This window comes from Peromyscus californicus, unplaced genomic scaffold, assembly GCF_007827085.1.
Source record: "Peromyscus californicus insignis strain IS unplaced genomic scaffold, ASM782708v3 Scaffold_5__1_contigs__length_169319896, whole genome shotgun sequence".
Taxonomy (NCBI): Eukaryota; Metazoa; Chordata; class Mammalia; order Rodentia; family Cricetidae; genus Peromyscus; species Peromyscus californicus.
The window spans coordinates 37881936-37900047 of record NW_026294573.1 but is presented as its reverse complement, the minus strand read 5'-3'; the positions used below and the strand labels follow the sequence as shown (position 1 = coordinate 37900047).

General features: G+C 51.7%; 1 protein-coding gene across 3 annotated transcripts; it reads left to right on the top strand.

Moving 5' to 3' along the window:
* Positions 1-1571: 1571 nt before the first annotated feature.
* Positions 1572-11896, top strand: Tmem275 (transmembrane protein 275). 3 transcript variants are annotated; one of them, XM_052715717.1, is made up of 3 exons: positions 1572-1684; positions 10410-11058; positions 11401-11896. In XM_052715717.1, exon 2 carries the CDS (start codon positions 10496-10498, stop codon positions 11033-11035), a length of 540 nt encoding a protein of 179 aa, XP_052571677.1. In that variant the 5' UTR covers positions 1572-1684; positions 10410-10495; the 3' UTR covers positions 11036-11058; positions 11401-11896. The 3 variants fall into 3 exon arrangements, with proteins under 3 accessions (XP_052571677.1, XP_052571675.1, XP_052571676.1); XM_052715715.1 differs by having other exon boundaries at positions 10410-11888; XM_052715716.1 differs by lacking the exon at positions 1572-1684 and adding an exon at positions 2215-4371 and having other exon boundaries at positions 10410-11888.
* Positions 11897-18112: the final 6216 nt, after the last annotated feature.

Here is an 18112-nt window from a genome sequence, read left to right as displayed (position 1 = left end):
CCCCTTCCTCCCATCCACCCTCATGAAGTCTTACCTCTGTGCTCCAAAGAGAAGCCCAAAGGTGGAGAATGGGAATGAGAGATGTAAATCCTAAGCTGGGGAGAAGGTGGCTCCTCCCAGGCAGGATCTCCCTAAAACAGGATATAGTAAGCCTGGTGCCTGAGGGGCCAGGCACAGAGAAGTACCTGTGACCACCGTGGAATCAATTCAAAAAAAAAATAATCACATGAAAAAGCAAGATCTACATCCGTTAGGGAAGCTGGCAGAGCCTTGAGGTGAGTGGGAGCTCTGGGGACCTGGCCCTTCCATTCACCTCTTTTCCCTGCTGTGGGCTTTCTGAAATCGCCATTGTCCAGCGCGGGTGAACGCAACCGCTCCAACAGTACCCACTCTCCCCAGTGGCCCCGTGAGACACGCCTTCTCTCCTGGCCCTGCTTGGAGAAGAGAAGGGGTGGGGCCAAGCAGTAGCAGTAGTGTGGTAGGTAGTTCTTGGGCAGGACTGGGTTAGCGTGCGTTTGGGAGTGGACAGAGACCCAGCTCTTCCAGGAGTCTACTCCCAAAGGAAACTGGTTCTTTCCAGAAGCCCCAACACCTGGGCCCTGGGCCATGGCTGAGGCAGTTCAGTGTTGGGCCAGACGCTGAGAACATAGCAGTGAAGCAAAGCTGGGTGATGCTTGATCTAGGCAATCCCTTGAAGTTGCAGCCTTACTGGGCCTTATCTGGAGGGAAACTGCTCCAGGTAAGGGAGCGGAAATGAGACTCCCCATCTTGGCTCAGGCCTCCAGGGGCCAGAGCAAGAAGCTGGGAACCTTGGGCCTGACTCATCTGCAAATGGAGGTTGGCTCTGACAGGTCCTCCTGGGTCCAGGCTCAGAAGGAAGGATGCCTGCATGTGGACAGATTGGGTGGATTTGTGAATGAATTCATCGATAAATGAAGCGGCAGTGGGCAGAGCTGTCCTCGAGCCACACTTCCATGTCTATCCAGGCCTCTCTGCAGCAAAGTCCACCCTCAAGGTGCCTCTGCCCAGTGCATCCTCCCGGACCTTCATCTCGAGCCTATAGGGGCATGCAGCCACACCCCTTTCTAGTGTGCAGGACTCTGAAAAGAAACCCCACCCCTGGGAAAACTCTCCCTGCCCCCCTCCCCAGCACCAAGCCCTCCAGGGCTGCACAAATGTTAAAGACTGCAGGCAGGGGCTTCCTGAAAGGAGCTGCACTGTTTCCACGCAGGGTGAGAAAAACTGCAACCTAGACAGTGTGGGCGGCGGGGAATTAGTTGCTGGGGTGCTCGCAAACCACGAACCCAAAGGAGCGAAGGCGAGAAGGACGTGCTAGGCTTGTAGGCTGGAGGCAGCCGGGGGGAGCCCGGCAAGGCTGGCCGCCCACGCTGGGAAGGGGCTCCGGCTGCTGTGAGCCACACCAGGGCTCTGCTGTCCGAGCCTGCGTCGCTGCCTCCAGCCACAGCCCGGTGCTGCTGCGACCCAGCAGAGAGGAACTGACAGCCGATCTCGGCCTGGCGTGCCCACCCTCCCGGACCCCCTGCCTGCGTCGTTGGCTGATCCAGCTCTGCAAGGCGGGGCACCAATCCGCGCCCTGAGCCTGACCAACCCTGCGAACACCGGAACTCCCTTCGTTGGGGGGTCAGCCTGGTCACAGGAGGGGAGTGTCCACGCACCCTCTCAGGCAAGTGCAGCTGCAGAAATTTGGGGGTTACTGGTGAGTGGGCGAGGACTCTGGAGGGACTGCTGAAGGAAAGGGGAAGATGCTTATCCTGTGAGGGTACCAGACAGCGGACTGGGGATCTCTGGTCTTGAGAAAACAAAAATGAAAAAGAGAAAGGGGTTAGAGACCAGGAGAGACACACCACAGACTGGCTGCCTTGGCTCCCCCGCCCTAGCCTGGTCCCCGCTGCTCTTAGCGGATGAATCTGCTCTAGAACCTCCCTCGGCCCCCTACACTTTCTCCAATGCCCAAAGTGAGGAGAAAGCTGAGAGAAACTGGCAGATAGCAACTCCAAATCTGAGAGACAAGTGAAGCCCAGAAGACAGAGTTCCGTGGCTTCTGCGACCAGTGCTCCCTTCCCATTTGTTTCACTTAAATTCACTGAGCACTGAGGGGAGGCAAGTACTCCAGTCACGGACACAGGAGGCCCCAGGACTAGGGGAGCCTGAACTGAGGGGCACACCGTCTGCACAGGAAAGTAGAGCTGGGGAAGCTAACTGAGGACTAAGCTGACTTGGAGACCAGTTCTCTAAACCTGGTGAGCTCAGCCCCCACCAAAGTAGAATCCAGAGGGCGGGCTGCCTGGAGGAATCTGGGCTGATAGAGCATCGGTTGGAGGTCTAGGAGGGTTTTGGCAGTGAGGAGGAATGGGGAATGAGCAAGATCAAGTAGTGGAACAAGAGAAGGAAGGATGGACTGGAAAGATTCTTGGCAGGAGGCACTAACGGCCCCAAGATGAGTTGCAAGTGTGTGCAGGGGAGCCTGAGGGTGAGGGGGAGCCCAGGGCCAAGCCTGGGTGTTCCTCCTGAGGCTGTGGCCTTTGTGGGAAAAGGCAACATTGGAGAAACCTACACACAGAGGCAGTATTCCCAGGAAGTAGGGTTCAGAAGGCTTCAAAAGCAGAAACCAAGAGCTGAACAATGTCCATTAAGCTCAGTGACAAGGGGTCACTGATGACGTTGTGAATAGAGAGGCAGGAACATGGTGGGACAGAAATCAGACGGGAGTGGATGACTTGGGAAGGAAGTGAATTGTGGAGTATAGACCATGCATTCAAAAAGGGGAGAGACTGCTACCTCAAGACCATGATTGGGTTGGATGAAGATGGGACAGGCGACAGTTCCAGGAGGAGGTTGGTGAACTCAGGCCAGAGAGGAGAGTTGTGAAGATGCAGTCACGGGTATACAGCAGGCTGGTGTGGCCCAGTGGGGTTTCCTCTCATCTCCCAGGCTTCAGACTTGGGGGAAGACTTGAGAAGGCAGGAAGCTGGACTGAGACAGGGTTGAGCCTTGCTGGTCAGTACTGGCGGGACAAAGAGATGAGACAAAATCACAAAAGTGACTGAAGTAAAGTGTGGGTCACAGATGGACACAAAGAAGCAGAGACTTAGGGACCATGACAAAGAGGTAGGGCTCTGGGGGTTGCATGCCATCAAAGAACAGTTACAGCAAGGGCAGTGTGCAGTCCCGGAACTGCACTGGTTTAGGTACAGACTCACAGTTACAGCAGGGCAGTGTGCAGTCCCGGAACTGCACTGGCTTAGGTACAGACCGTTATAGTTACAGCAGGGCAGTGTGCAGTCCCGGAACTGCACTGGCTTAGGTACAGACTCACAGTTAGTTACAGCAGGGCAGTGTGCAGTCCCGGAACTGCACTGTACAGACTCACAGTTACAGCAGGGCAGTGTGCAGTCCCAGAACTGCACTGGCTTAGGTACAGACTCACAGTTACAGTGAGGGCAGTGTGCAGTCCCAGAACTGCACTGGCTTAGGTTCAGACAGTTACAGTTACAGCAGGGCAGTGTGCAGTCCCAGAACTGCACTGGCTTAGGTACAGACTCACAGTTACAGTGAGGGCAGTGTGCAGTCCCGGAACTGCACTGGCTTAGGTACAGACAGTTACAGTTACAGCAGGGAGTGTACAGTCCCGGATCAGCACTGCTTAGGTACAGACTCACAGTTACAGCAGGGCAGTGTGCAGTCCTGGAACTGCACTGGCTTAGGTACAGACAGTTACAGTTACAGTGAGGGCAGTGTGCAGTCCCGGAACTGCACTGGCTTAGGTACAGACAGTTACAGTTACAGCAGGTCAGTGTGCAGTCCCGGAACTGCGTTGGTTTAGGTACAGACTGAGGAGACAGAACCTAGACTTTAGACCTGGCTCTACCATGTGTTACCACCAGGTTTATGTCCTTAAATAATTAATTTAACCTGAATCTGTATTTCCTTATTTGTCAAAAAGGGATGATAATATGTTTACTTCTTAGGATTGTCATGGAATTAAATGAATTAATATATATTAAGGGCTTATATCACTGTCCATTTTCCATTGCTATACAGAATACCTAAGACTGTATCTTACAGTAACTTATGCTGTTCTGGAAACTGGGAAGTTCAAGAGAAGGGTGATGGCCTACAGTCCCTAATCACTTTTTTTTCTTATTGAGATGGAGTCTCACTGTGTATACCAAGCTGGCCCCTGCCTCCTGAGTACTGGGATTAAAGGCAACTTGCCCAACTCCTAATCACTTTTTAAAGCGATGGGCCTTACATCCCAGCCCCACCACTAAGAAATCTGATTTCTTCATGAGTTTGGGAGGGACAAGCCATACCGGAACCATAACAGCTTGGAACATTGTTGAGCACACAGTAAGTGCTATCAAAGAGTTTGTACAGCGATGGAAGTGGGGGTATAGTGGAGAGCCGGATGTCAGGCTCCTCCAAGGTGGGCTGATTCAGGGTGATGCCGAGGATGATAAAGTCCTGGAGGGCACCATGGGGGTGCAGAGTAGCTGAAATGGGGTGAAACAACTGGGCAATGGGGATAAGAAGTCAAGGAACTAATGGAGCAAGGGCCAGGAGGGCTGCAGGCCCTCAGCAAGATAGTAGAGAGGAGTGGGGAGTGGAGCTAGTCACAGGGCCTTAGGACGTGAAGGAAGGGCAGCTCCACTCCAGCAGTGGAAAGTCCCCACCGACCATCCCCCTGCTGCTCCAGGTAGCTCAATTACTGTTGTGGAGGCAGAACCTGACTGTCTGCCCACATGTCCCCTGACTCGGGACTAGGAATGCATCCGAGAGCATCAGGAAGAACTGAGAACAAACAAGAGACCCGGGCAGCAGCGCCACTGTTGTCTGGATGGGGACAAAGGTTGGTCCAATGGACACAGGGCTGTGACTGATGCAGAATCCTGTGTCCCCTGGGCCATCCACTGTTAGAATGAGAGCCTGCGAAGCCTGTGGAGACCTTCCAAATGGGACTCCTGCCTCATAGGTAGGGGGAGTGTGGCAGTGGAATAGCCCACGAGGAGCTCTGGGACTGCTTGCTGGCTAGAGGCACGAAGACCCACTGTAAACAGGAAGGCATCGCAGGAACACATGACGCAGAGCTTCCTCCCCCATCACCTCTCCTGAGACCACTGCTCTCAGGCACCTCACTCACCCTCCACCACCACGATGACACAGGACGTATCTAGAGATACAACTGCTAAGCAGAAGCTCGCCTCCACCAGATAGGAACGTGTCAGCCTATGTCTGCAGTTCTGGGTATGCGGCAGCATTGTGGGTATGTTTGGCTCCTGAGTGTGCATGTAGTGAGTTAGGGGGTGGTGGGTGTCACACCCTGGGAGACCAGATCAGAAAGTAGAGAAGTCCCGCACAGACTAGGAAGCCAGGCTTTCCAAAATTCCTCCTCAAACACTTCTAGGTGTGTGTGTGTGTGTGTGTGTGTGTGTGTGTGTGTGTGTGTGTGTGTGAAGGTGTGTGTGTGTGTGTGTGTGTGTGTGTGTGAAGGTGTGTGTGTGTGTGTGTGTGTGTGTGTGTGAAGGTGTGTGTGTGTGTGTGTGTGTGTGTGAAGGTGTGTGTGTGTGTGTGTGTGTGTGAGTGTGTGTGTGTGTGTGTGTGAAGGTGTGTGTGTGTGTGTGTGTGTGTGTGTGTGTGAAGGTGTGTGTGTGTGTGTGTGTGTGTGAAGGTGTGTGTGTGTGTGTGTGTGTGTGAAGGTGTGTGTGTGTGTGTGTGAAGGTGTGTGTGAAGGTGTGTGTGTGTGTGTGTGTGTGTGTGTGTGTGTGTGTGTGAAGGTGTGTGTGAAGGTGTGTGTGTGTGTGTGTGTGTGTGTGTGTGTGAAGGTGTGTGTGTGTGTGTGATTGCATATGTCAGAGGGTGGGAAAGGTTCTGGCCATTAACTGGAGAGGGATGATGGTTCTCTCTGGGCCCGGGGGAGGCAGAATCCATTTGGCAAGAGCAGAGAACTTGCCGTGTAATGAATAAGCCCCAGCAGGCAATGAGTAACAGTGATGTAGGAGGCTCTCTGAGGATGGGGTAGAGTTGAGGATAGAGTGACCATTAATCTGGGGTCCCAGAGGAGAGGCCTTGCCCAAACTTTAGGGACTAAGAAGAAAAGGAGCAGTTCCTAGTTAAGGAACAACAAAAGGCTTTGACTGAGCAAAAAGTCTGTAATACACATGGAGGACGAGGCTAGGGGCAGTGGCTAATATCTTTACCAAAGTCCCTGGGCTCTTACCCATAGGCTCTTGGAGCAGGAGCCAGGGCTGGGAGGCCTAGCAGCTGCTGTTGGCCAGGCAATTGCTTTTATTCAACACAGAAGTCTTAGAATCATGGTCTGGGACAGGCTGATACAGAGGCTTCAGGCAGAAACATCCACCCCCACAAGGAGCTCTTAGTTCTACCTACTGATGACCTCCCCAAGCTTGTTGATGGTTACCTAGGTAATTATAATCAACAGCTACAGTCTTTAAGAAAAAAAGTGTGTGTGTGTGTGTGTGTGTGTGTGTGTGTGTGTGTATGTGTATCTGTTTGTCTGTCTGTGTAGCTTCTGAAGAATTTGAGGTTTCCTCTTACCTAAACACACATACACACGTGCACAAGTACACACACACACACACACACACACACACACACACACACACACGGTGGGGGGAAGGGAGGGGGAGAGAGAGTGTGTGTGTCAGAACCTGGGTGCAGCAATGACTTATTTGGGAAACAGCTTAACTCAACCCAAAACAAAGAATTTCGAGAAATGTACAAGTACAGTCATATTACTGATCAGTGTGATCCTTTTATGATACCTTGCGGTATTTTGATAGAGACTTCTAAATAGGCCCCTATTTCTACCTTCACAAACCTCAGGTAGTTAAGCAAGCGGCATCAGGTTGACAAAAGACCTCAGTTCAGAGAAAACCATCCCCATTATATCCCTCCCTTTATGTTCAGACAGCTAAGGTACTGGGGAGAGGCCCCAGTTAGTTCAAGTTGCCTATCAGCTAAAATCCAAACTTATGGTCACCTCTGAGGCCCACTCCCAAGTTCCTGCCCCTGCCTCTGTACCAAACTGCTTCTATACTAGACTCCCAAACAGAGGTCACAAGGCCTTCCTGGCCAGAGGCGGGACAGCAGGGAGGGGGAACAGCTTAGCCAGGATCATGGGCAGCAGACATCAGTGGTCAGAGCCCTATCTGAAAATAAAAATAAAAGCTGTGTTCTGGCTTGGCACAGCTCCATGACCTCTCTCATTCCAAGTCTCAGTTTCTCCCATCTACAGAGGACTTGGTTATGGAGTATGGTAGTACATGCCTGTAATTTCACCTCCTCAGGGCAGAAGGATCACAAGTTCAAGGCCATCCTGGGCAGCTTGGCGATTTAGCAAGACCCAGTTTCCAAAAAACATCTAAGGATGTGGCTCAGTGGTAGAGAGCTTGACTTCCATGCATGAAGCCCTGGGTATACTCCCCAGCCCAGGGCTCGGTCTCCAAGGTGGTCTCCAAGGACTCACTAAAGCAAGCTTCTTTTAGTCCTCACAACTCAACATTCAGAGCAATGGTCTTTCCTGTGCTCAAGTGCTGGGCTTGAGGGCTTTCAGGGTTTACAGCAACAGAATAAAGTCGAGAGGGTCTAGCTTCCGAATTCAGTAGTTTGGCTTAATAATAACTCATCACAGTTCTTTGCCCATGTGGGACAGGCTATTTTAATGGGTGCTCAGAAGAGGAGCAGTTCAGCTGGACCTGGTAGGACAGGTCTGTGATCCAAGCTACTAAGGAGGATTGAAAGTTCAAGGCCAGCCTGGGTAACTCAGTGAGCCTGGGTCTCAAAGAGTGAAGGGGTAGGGGGATAAATGGCTCAGTCGTAGGGCTCACCTAAGCCTAAATTCGATCTCCACCACTACCAAAAGAAAAACAAAATGAAGCAAATCAGTAAGATCTGAAATACCTAGTGAACAGCTTGAACACCCCCATGGCATTGCTAACCAGAGTCCTCACAACAAAATAGAACCAGGGGCATCTGGGGTCCTCAGATCCTATATAGGCAAAGAAATGAGATCCTCAGGCCTTTCGGCCATCCAAGGCTCCCTTGTCCAATGTCAGCTTTCAAAGCTGGGGTGAGTGAGGGACCAAAATCCATCAGTTCTGCCTGAGGCACCATCACTCAGCCTCCAACTGAACCTTCACTGCAAGAAAAAAGACCTTGCCTTTGCCAGAGAATGTCAGATACTGATAATTGTGGGGAGGGGAACAGGCACGGATAGGAAAGAGGAAGAAAAATTGGACCTCCTGAGGCTAAAACTCTGAAATGTAACAAAGGCTGTGCACAGTGGGCACCTCGTTGTCTGTTCTCGACCTCTGCTATCAGGTGTTTTTTCCTTTTAGTCCCCAAAGCTCCCATCCACTCCCCTGTGTGGGCCTCCGTTTCCCCGGCTGTAAAATGTGGGTGTTAAGTGTCAAGTGGCTGTAGGAGTTCAGTGATGATGTGGGTGTGAATGCCCTTACAAATTCAACAGCTGCACACTTTTAGTGACAGTCTGGAAGCTGATTGGGCCACAGGGTTGGAAGCTTCCTTGAAACAGCTTAGATGCCATCAACAATCTTTGTCAGGAGTTTGGGCAAGGAAACTGCTCTGTTTCCAAACTTGACATGATCCACCTCTCAGAGCTGAGAGTTCATATCTACCTTCTTCATCGTGCTTCATGTCCATTGCTTATCTTTTAGGCATTTTACTTAGCTCAAAGCATTCAACTATCATTACATCTTACGAGGTATCTATTAGCCCTGACAGAACCTCATGGTACCCTGTGAGGTTGGTTCTATTAGCCCCACACAGGTGAGCACAGTGTTAGGCTACCTTTTCCAGCCGCCCCCCCCCCCCCAATTCCTCACCCTGCATTCCCATCTATCTGATTACTCCTTTCACTGCCGAGGACCCTTTTCTGACATTGCTCCACAATTTCAACACAGTTCACAAACTATGCTTTCCCGGGCCTTGGTGCCTGTGACCTCATATTATAAGTCAGAATTTCCAGATAGAAGTCATAAATGCTGGAGTTTGGTTTGCGGTTTTTGGTTTTGGTTTTGTTGATTTGAGACAGTCTCACTATGTAGGCTGGGCTGGCCTGGAACTCACAAAGATACACCTGTCTCTGCCTCTCAAGTGCTGGGATTAATGGCATGTCCCACTCTTGTATTGTTTCGAGAAGTCACACGTTCTGAGACAGTGAATATGTTGCTCTTGCTTCTGCATAGATTTCCAGAATTTTACCAATCCAGTTCCCAGAACCAGACATATCTAGAAATCCCAAGAAAGGGATTATAACATCCATAGATTGGATTTTTATTCTTAATTTATTTTGTGTGGACTGTGTAATTGTGGGTGCATGCATGCATGCATGCGTGTGTATGGAAGTCAGAGGACAACTTTTCAGTTGGTTCTTTTCCCCCTTGCTTTAAGATTAGACTCTCCTATTTCTGCCACTGTGCTGTGTACTCCAGGTTAGCTGGGCAGTGAGCTTCCAGTCGATTCTCCTGCTCCACCTCCCATCTTGTAATCAGGGTGTGGGATTACAGAGGCTGGCCCACCACATCTGGCGTTTTGCCTGTTTCAGGGCTGTTTTGCTTATGTTCCAGAGATCAGGTTCAGGTTGCCAGGCTTGATGAGCAAGCACGTTTACCTTCTGAGCCATTGGCCCATAGATGAGGCTTTTGAAGCTAAATCCAGCTGCAAAATCCTGGGTGGTGGAATGGAGGTAGACCTGGAACTTACTAGAGTGCACTGTCGAGAAAGGGCTCAGGAGGTGGGTCATGGGAAAACCGCCCCTTCAGTGGACAGCTGAACATCAAAAGCTTCATCACTCTCACCGAGCCTCATCTAATATTTAAGAAAGTTAATATTATCGTTATGCCAACCAGAGGATAATGTGAAGCAGCAGCCAGTCTCATAGGTCCTGGGTCTGCGTCTGGGTAAACTGCTAGACATCTCCATACTTCATTTTCTTCACCCAAGCAAGAAGAAACTAGACCAGATTATCCCCAGGTCTCCACCACTTGGAGGTCAGGGGGTGGGGGTGGAGGACCGTGTAAAACCCCAAAGCTGCCCTCTGATTAGGACTATGGAATAGGGGGAGGAAAGAAGGATCGTTTGACCAGCAAAACCTGCCAAGCACTTTACAGTAGCCTGAAGGCTTCCTGGAGGAGAGGTGAGGGTAAGATTAGCAGTAGCGGACCCCAGGGAATGACTGGGTGTGAAAACAATCTGCAGATTCTTCACATTGGATGAGTTGTTTCCCAGGGCTGTTCAAGATGACCTGGGCGACTTGCAGACAGTGCAGACAGCCACAGACCTGAGCCCAGGTTGGAAATTGATAACCCGTCTCCCCTCTGACTCGCCCTCTTGCTGTGTGCCCGCAGGACCACCACGAGCTTGCCCTGACATGTGTGCTATTCTGGGCGGGCAGCCAGACAGAGCTTGAGGCGTGCAGGGCGTGAGCGTGCAGATGCCGCAAGCAAAGAAGAAAAGCACAGCGCCCCTGACCCCAGCGCCCCCGGGCCGTGTCCAAGGCCGACTGCGGAGCCTGCTGTCTCCCGCGCTGTGCTGTGCCTGTGGCTTGTGCGTGCTGCTGGCCGGCCTGAACGTGACCCTGGTGGGAGCTTTCGCAGCCTCCCTGCCTGGGCACAATGCGCCACTGGTGGTGGGGCCGGCGCTGCTTGTGCTGGCGCTTGGATTCTTCGCTGCCTGCTGCGTCTGCAGCCGCCGGAGGCCAGTGTCCCGCACGCGTTCCTCAGCCACCGCGGGCCAGGGTGGCAGGCACGCAGGGACCGTGGCACTGGAAATGGAGAGCAGCGAGCGCACAGCGCAAGACACGACCGCAGTGCAGCTCAGTCCTGCCGCCTCGGCCGCATCCTCTGGCCACTCCAGCCCAGGGCCCGGTGGTCTCTTCGCCCTGGATCCTCCCGTGCCAGCAACCTCGGCCGGCTACTTGCCGCACACCGAAGGGACCCAGCTCAACTTCCCTAGGGACCTGGTTGCCTCGTAGTGGGCCAAGAGAAGTGGGGAGAGGTAATGCCAAGGACTGAGCATAAGTGGCCTCATCTGTCCCATCTCTAGAACTTCCAAAAGGGAAAGTGTAGTGATGGCATTGGCTCTCAAACCCCTAAGAAGGCAGCAGACTTTGACCTTTTAGTTGGGGGTCTCTAAGCTCTACTTCATCCTCCCTTCTCCTCTCCACATTGATCTGGTACCCTGTCCCTCCCCATGGTGTTTGAGCACTGTGGAGGAAGCCTCCTCCAACTGAGAGGATCTAGTCAGGACCTCGGGGTGGAAAGAGGGGTGAAGGATGAACTAGCTATACCAGACCCTGTGCACTCTGACCGGCATCTAGCCCTTCTTTCTGCCCTTTAGGTTTGATTGGGGAACAAAGGCTCTGACTCCAGGATGGTCCCTGGGAAAATCTGGATGGCACATACCTACCCAAAGGTCAGGAGACAAAGGGACAAAGGTCAGGAGAGCTGAGGCTGGGGTCCTCAGTGGTGGGGAGGCTTTCCAATCCTGAAGGGCCCAATGTGATTTTCACTGCCAGCAACACCCGTCACCAAGGCTGTGCCACACTGTGCGTTCTAGCTGTGCCTCGCTCCTCAATAAAGCACCTTCTGAGTCAGTACTCTGTGGTGCGCAGGTGGAGGGAGGTGTTGACTGGGGCCCTCTGAGTGCCTGGGAAGATTCTGTGACTCTGAGCCAGCCTCTCCTCTCATTTAAGGGATCCAGTGCTGGCCCACCATCTCTTGACAGTGGTAACTCCTTGCCCGTCCACTCTGGGCTTCATAAGCCTTCTTTCTCTTTCCATGGTGGGCTCTGATGCTCTTCTGCCATGGACCAGGTACTTCCCAACAGCTCTGAGGCCCTTTCTTCCTCCATCTACTGCCTTGCCCTACACTCCTCTTCTCCTGTCTCCCCATTCCAGGGACATAAAGGAAAGCAAATTTACCAGCAAGTATTGAGTAAGTCATCCTCATTAGTTCACATGGGTCAGTAGCCCCTAATCTTTGAAGCACTCAGCACTGGGAAACACATGGCCTCTTCTTACAGCATCTTGTCACCTCTATTGAGTATCTGTCGGTATGCATGTGTGTATGTACATGTGGGGGTGTAAGTCTGGTCATTCCCAGGCTCATACTCTTGTGGATCAGTGCTCTGCAGTCCCAAACACCATCTGCTTCCACTTCCTTGAAAGTAGCCAAAGAGAGAGGCCCCCAGTGATGCTGCCTTCGGTGTCATCTGGACCCCCTTTCTCCCAGCACCTTATAAGGAGACACCCCATACACTCTACAATGCTAGGCCCAGTCCAAAACCCTCCCAGTTGACAGATGCCCCAAATTACACCCTCAGGACTCTTTCCTCCCCCACCACCCCGCCCCCTCCCACACACACGAGAAGACTTTCTGATCTTGTTGTGTAGCTGGCTACTGGAGAGGAGAAATGGACTTCAAATAAGGATTCTGATCAGTGGATCAATAGCTCAAAAAATCAGTGCTGTGCCAGGTGGTGGTGGCCCACACCTTTAATCCCAGCACTTAGGAGGCAGAGGCAGGTGAATCTCTATGAGTTCAAAGACAGCCTGGTCTACAGAGTGAGTTCTAAGACAGCCAGGGCCACACAGAGAAACCCTGTTTAAAAAAAAAAAAAAACAGTCGTGTGAGGAGACTGAGGTGGACATATGGACTCCCTGGAGTCCCTTCCTGCCACCCCCCCACCCCCACTGAAGATGAACTCAGCTCCATCTCCTCCCTCCATCTCCTCAGTCACACAAGTGCCCTGGGGCCCACTTCCCAATCAGTGCCAGCGAAGAACCCTCAGGTCTCCAGACCTGTCATGCCAGATTCTCCTCCCTTCATATGATTTCTCCAGCGACAGCTAAGGGGACAGACCCTTTCAGGGCAGTAGGGCCAGTGAGAACTTGGAGCAGCCCCACTCCATAGACACAGTAGAGCCAAAGGTGAGCTCTGCCCTCACATCTCTGCAGGCCTCTCCCAGGCAGGGCACTGGGAGACTGTTTCTGTCAAGGTGAGGATGGGATTCTAAAAGCAAGTTCCCTGACTGTGAGGAGTCCTTGAGGGCTATGTAACACCTGCAAGGGGCACTGTAGAGGACCAAACCCTCTAACCTGACCCTCTTGGTTCCCCCAGAGGTCCAGGGCTGCAGTGAGGACACAGAGCTGATCCTTCTGAATGCATAGTGCTACCCAGGACTTGCCATGGGGGAACTTTGGGGTGGTCCAGGGAATCCTGCCTCTCAGAGGAAGCTGCTGCTGGCCCAGACTAGGGAACCCATAAGGGGTCAGAAACTGGGGTTTCTTCCTGCCAGTCCCTTGGGAAGAAATGAGGGTGGCCACTGGGAGCTACTTTATACCAACGAATCCAACCATTAATTTCTGAACCTTGCCGTGTGCCCAGTGCTAGGAGTATACATTCTCCTTGGGGAAGCAGACAGTAAACAGGACCGGAGCTCTGGCTCCATAGGTAACAGTACTTGCTACAGCAGCATGAGGACCTAAGACCAGGTTTCTGCACCCACGGAGAAAGCTGGGTCTGGCCACGCTTATGAACCTGTAACACAGGGCACTGCTAGGGGGCCTGGAGTGTTACTGAGGCTGGCTGGCCACCAACCAAGCTTCAGACTCAGCTTGAAATGTCCTGTCTCGAGAGAATAGGCAGAGGGTGACAGCGCAGGACATCTGATATTCTCTTCTGGCCACTGCACCTGTGCACACATGCATGGGCGCCCATGTCCACACATGCACATGTGTCACATTGACACATGCACACACAAGACCGAGAGACACCCGTAAACAGTCCTCTGCTGGAAATCACAATAGGAAGGTGTGTGTCTTAGGGACCTGGGTAGTTTGGGAGGTCTTCTCTGAGAGAAGCTAAGTTCTGAATGGAATGGCAAGAGTCAGCCATGCTAATGTCTAGAGAAAGAACATTTCAAGTTCAGGAATATGGCCATTGAGAAAGCCCTGAAATAAGTATGAACTTGTGTGTCAAAACAGAGAGAAGGGTTAAAGAGGTTGGAGGGAGTGAAATTAGAGCAGTGTGGAGGGGTTATTGCTCAGCCCGTGGCAAGCTTCGTAAGGCTGGGGTGAGAAGTCAGGATTGTATTCTCGGTGAGGTGGGAGTCACTGGAGGGCTTTAAGCAGGGAAGTGGCATGGGCTGATTTATGATTGTAACGACTGCCCTGACTGCTGTGTGGGAGACAGTGTTGAGGGGAGAGCCGTGGTAAAGACGTAAAGACAGGGCAGGTTAGGAGGTGGCTGCAAAGTTGAGTGGGGGCGGGGGCTGAGCAGTCACTGTGAGCAGTCACTGCACCTGTCTCTGAGGTAAATGGGACAGTCACCTGCTGGATTTCCTGGGGAAGGGGAAGAAAGGGCTCTGGGAGGAAGTACTAATATTTGGCACAATCCCTGGGGTATAGGTTGGGGGGGCATATTCTGGGAGAAACTTAGGAGCTGTCAGCCCAGAAGAGCAGTCCTGAAGGAGCAGGTCTACAGGCCTGGATTCTGGAGAAAAGGGCCCTGGTATGTAGACCTAGGAGCCTCTGGCCTATGAGTTGTAGTGTGTGAGGAGAGGTAGAGACAGAGACCTCCAACCTAGTTTAGTCTAACCTGTAAACCTGGTGGAGAAGGACCCTAGGATGTTCTGAACCTCTGTCAACCTTCAGCCGATGCCAGTGAGTTTCTGTGAGGATGATGGCCAGGAGTTAGGGATTAAGAAGACGAATGAGCCGGGTGGTGGTGGCGCACGCCTTTAATCCCAGCACTCGGGAGGCAGAGCCAGGCGGATCTCTGTGAGTTCGAGGCCAGCCTGGTCTCCAAAGCGAGTACCAGGAAAGGCGCAAAGCTACACAGAGAAACCCTGTCTCGAAAAACCAAAAAAAAAAAAAAAAAAAAAAAAAAAAAAAAAAAAAAAAAAAAGAAGACGAATGAGAACCAGGAAGTGGAGATCTTCATCATGTTCACTGCTACACGTGACATAGGTAGGTGAACGATAGGACCTGTCAAGCCAGTGAATAAAAGATGCGACTCTCATCACACAGCTGAGACATAGGTCCCTGACAACAGAGATTATAGATGCCAACTGGCCAGGAAGGTAGAAAAGCTGTGGGGTGTCCACTGCCCACTTGCAGATTCCTGTGTGTCTACTCCTCTGTTGGTGTGGTGTGCCGGGATGCAAGAGCATATAGATGGCCAGATGGGCTTCCATGGCTATTCCAGAGGAGCAGGCTTCCCAAAGCAAAAGAAGGCTAGACCTGAGAAAATCAATACTATTAGAGACAGCCACCAGAGGGCACCCTGAGTACATGACAGGGAATTCCAGCCTCCGGAACAATTTCGACTTTTTCTCTTCTGAAGGCCAAAGACCCAGAGGAACTGGGAAATCGAGGGAACAGGGGGTGGGGGTTAGTCACCTAACTGTATTAAGTAAATCATCCATTTCTACGACTAGATGATACTGAGGAAGCCTTGACCTGGAAATAGAATTCATCAAGGTCACAAATAAGTCCTCAGTCTATCATAGACTGAATCCTAACGTTGATCTTGAACACTAACCCTGGTCCATACTGAGCCCTGGTCCTTGATTATAAAATGAACTTGAGTCTGGTCACACTCTGAGCCCTGATCCTGCTTTGTTCTGAACCTGGTCTTTATTACCAAGTTCTCTGATCCTGTTCCATAGGCCTTTATTATATACCCTGGTCCCCCTGACCTTCATTATATATTGAACTGAGACCTAGATACAAACTGAGTTTTGCTCATGAACACACATTAGCTTTTGTTTTGGCTATAGACTGAGCTTTGGCCCTGGTAAAAAAAAAAAAAAAAAAAAAAAAAAAAAAAAAAAAAAACCCTGACCCTGGTCCATATACTGAGAGCCCTGACTGACAAAACCCCAATCCTGACTCTGGTCATGGACCTCCGACACTTGACAAAGATGGGACTTTTATCATGCTCACACTCAGTCTTGATCACAATGCCTTGCTCTCCTGACACTCCACTGACATGAAGATACGGGGAGACTCCTATCAGGTCAAGCTTCCTCCCCCAAAGTAAGTACCGCCTAAAGCACTTCTGTGGGGACAAAAAAGAAGTCTAGGTCTCTGGTTTGCCCAGAAACTTCAGGTCCTGGCAAGGTTTCTGGCAGGGTAATCAGAGAAAGACTGGTTCTAGAACATCTGGGGTACAAAGGAAGAGGGAGAGGCAGCTAGGATTCTCAAGGTATCCCAAGTGCAAGTGCTGATGGGAAGCCGCATAGGAGCCTCTTCTCTCTGTACCTGTGGCTGCCTTGGAACCTCAGACAAGTCCTGCTGCTTCCTGGGCTCCACTCTCTGCTACCTGTCATAGAAAATGTGAGGTGACATTCCATGTAAAGAAGAAATCCAGGCCATAATGAAGACCCCAGATCCCCACCACGTGCCCTTGCAGAAAGAGAAATCTCCTCATTCTGGAAGCTCCCTTTGGCTGGTCACTCCAAGCAGGCAAGAAAGAAGTAAGGCATGAGCAAGGTCTCCCAAGGTCTCTGTTTCTGGGGTCTGATGTGTGTTAGGGATGGGAGGCCCACGAAGGGACACTGACAGATTTCATTTCTACCCTTCCCAGGGACTGGTATGGGTGCTCTGCCCCTGCAGGGCCACACCAGGCTCTGCCAGGCACACAGGACTTTGGATTCACCTAGGGAGGTACTAAGGGTGAGGGTGGGGGCTGAGCCAGGCAAGAGCTGGGGCTGAGAAGGGGGGCAGCTTGAGTCAAAAAACGCTGACGCTGAAGACAATGAGCTCTCCAAGGCTGAGGCAACTCATTTGGTCCCGGCCACGCTTTATTAAATTCTCATAAACCTGTCAGGGGGGACAGGGCTCGCTTCAGTTTACCTCATTAGCCCGACACAATGACAGTGGGGGGGGGGGTGGGGAGGGGTGGTAAGGGGAGGCCAGTGCTCAGTGCTGAGAACCGAGCCAGCCGGGAAGATAATTGAATTAAGTGGCTTTTGTTAATGGTTTTTAAGACTCCGAAGTGTAAATAACATTTAGGGGCTTTCTTTTAATGGGGCTGGGGTTTTAGAGACCCAGGGAGCTTAAAAAACACCAAGTCTGGCCCCTGCCCTTCTCCCCGAGCTAAGGGAGCGGCCCTGGCTATGTTGAAGTTAGCCTGGGAAGGGTGCAAGGACAGACACACAGAGGCAAAGGTGAGACCACTTCCTGGTGCGTCTTTGAACAGAGACACAAAGAGATCATCAGTAAAAGGGGACATAAATGCAGGAGGCTGACTGTGATGGTCTACTTAGTCCTGGAATGTCACTGTTGGAAAAAGTGGCCAGGGGTGCCTCCGGGATGTTACTGACACATGGCCTGTGAGTGTTCAGAGGGCTTGACCTGAAGGGTCAATGGAACTCATTGGGAATAGAAGATTCTGGCTTTATTGCCTGGGAGATAGTGAGCTGCCCAGTGCAAGGTGTGTGGGAAGGCTGTGGACTTGGGTTTCCAGTCTTTGAGTAAGGCAGAGAAGGAAATTGGACTCCCGACTTCCTGAAGGCGTGTGGACTGGACTGAGCCACTAGAGGCACCTAGGAGGCCAATGAGATGGCTTTAGTGGGTACAAGCGTTGGCCATGAAGCCTGATAACCTGAGTTTGAGCCCCAAAGTCCACATGGTGGGAAGACAAACGGTCCTTTGGCCTCCACATGTGCACTGTGGCATGCGTGTACACCCACACACATGCACACTAAATAAATTGAAATGTAATAAATGGAGGGCCCTGCAGATGGGGTGGCCAGCTTGCTGGTCTAAGGTAACGGCAGGCAGAGGAAGCTGGGTGCCGGAGAACAGGCACATGGACAGAAACTGTTTAGAATCCACCCCCTGGACTTACTCAGTCCTTGCTTACTCAAGGAGCTTCATCCTTCCTACACACACATACAAGACCAAAGCCAGGAGCTGGCTAGGCTGGAAGCAAAGAAGGGCTCTGGGCTAGGTCCTGGGGAGGCAACATGGGGCAGAACTGGCCGTGAGCCAGCCTACAAAGGGTTAAGGCACTAATCGCCCTGCATGCGACAAAGGGAAGTA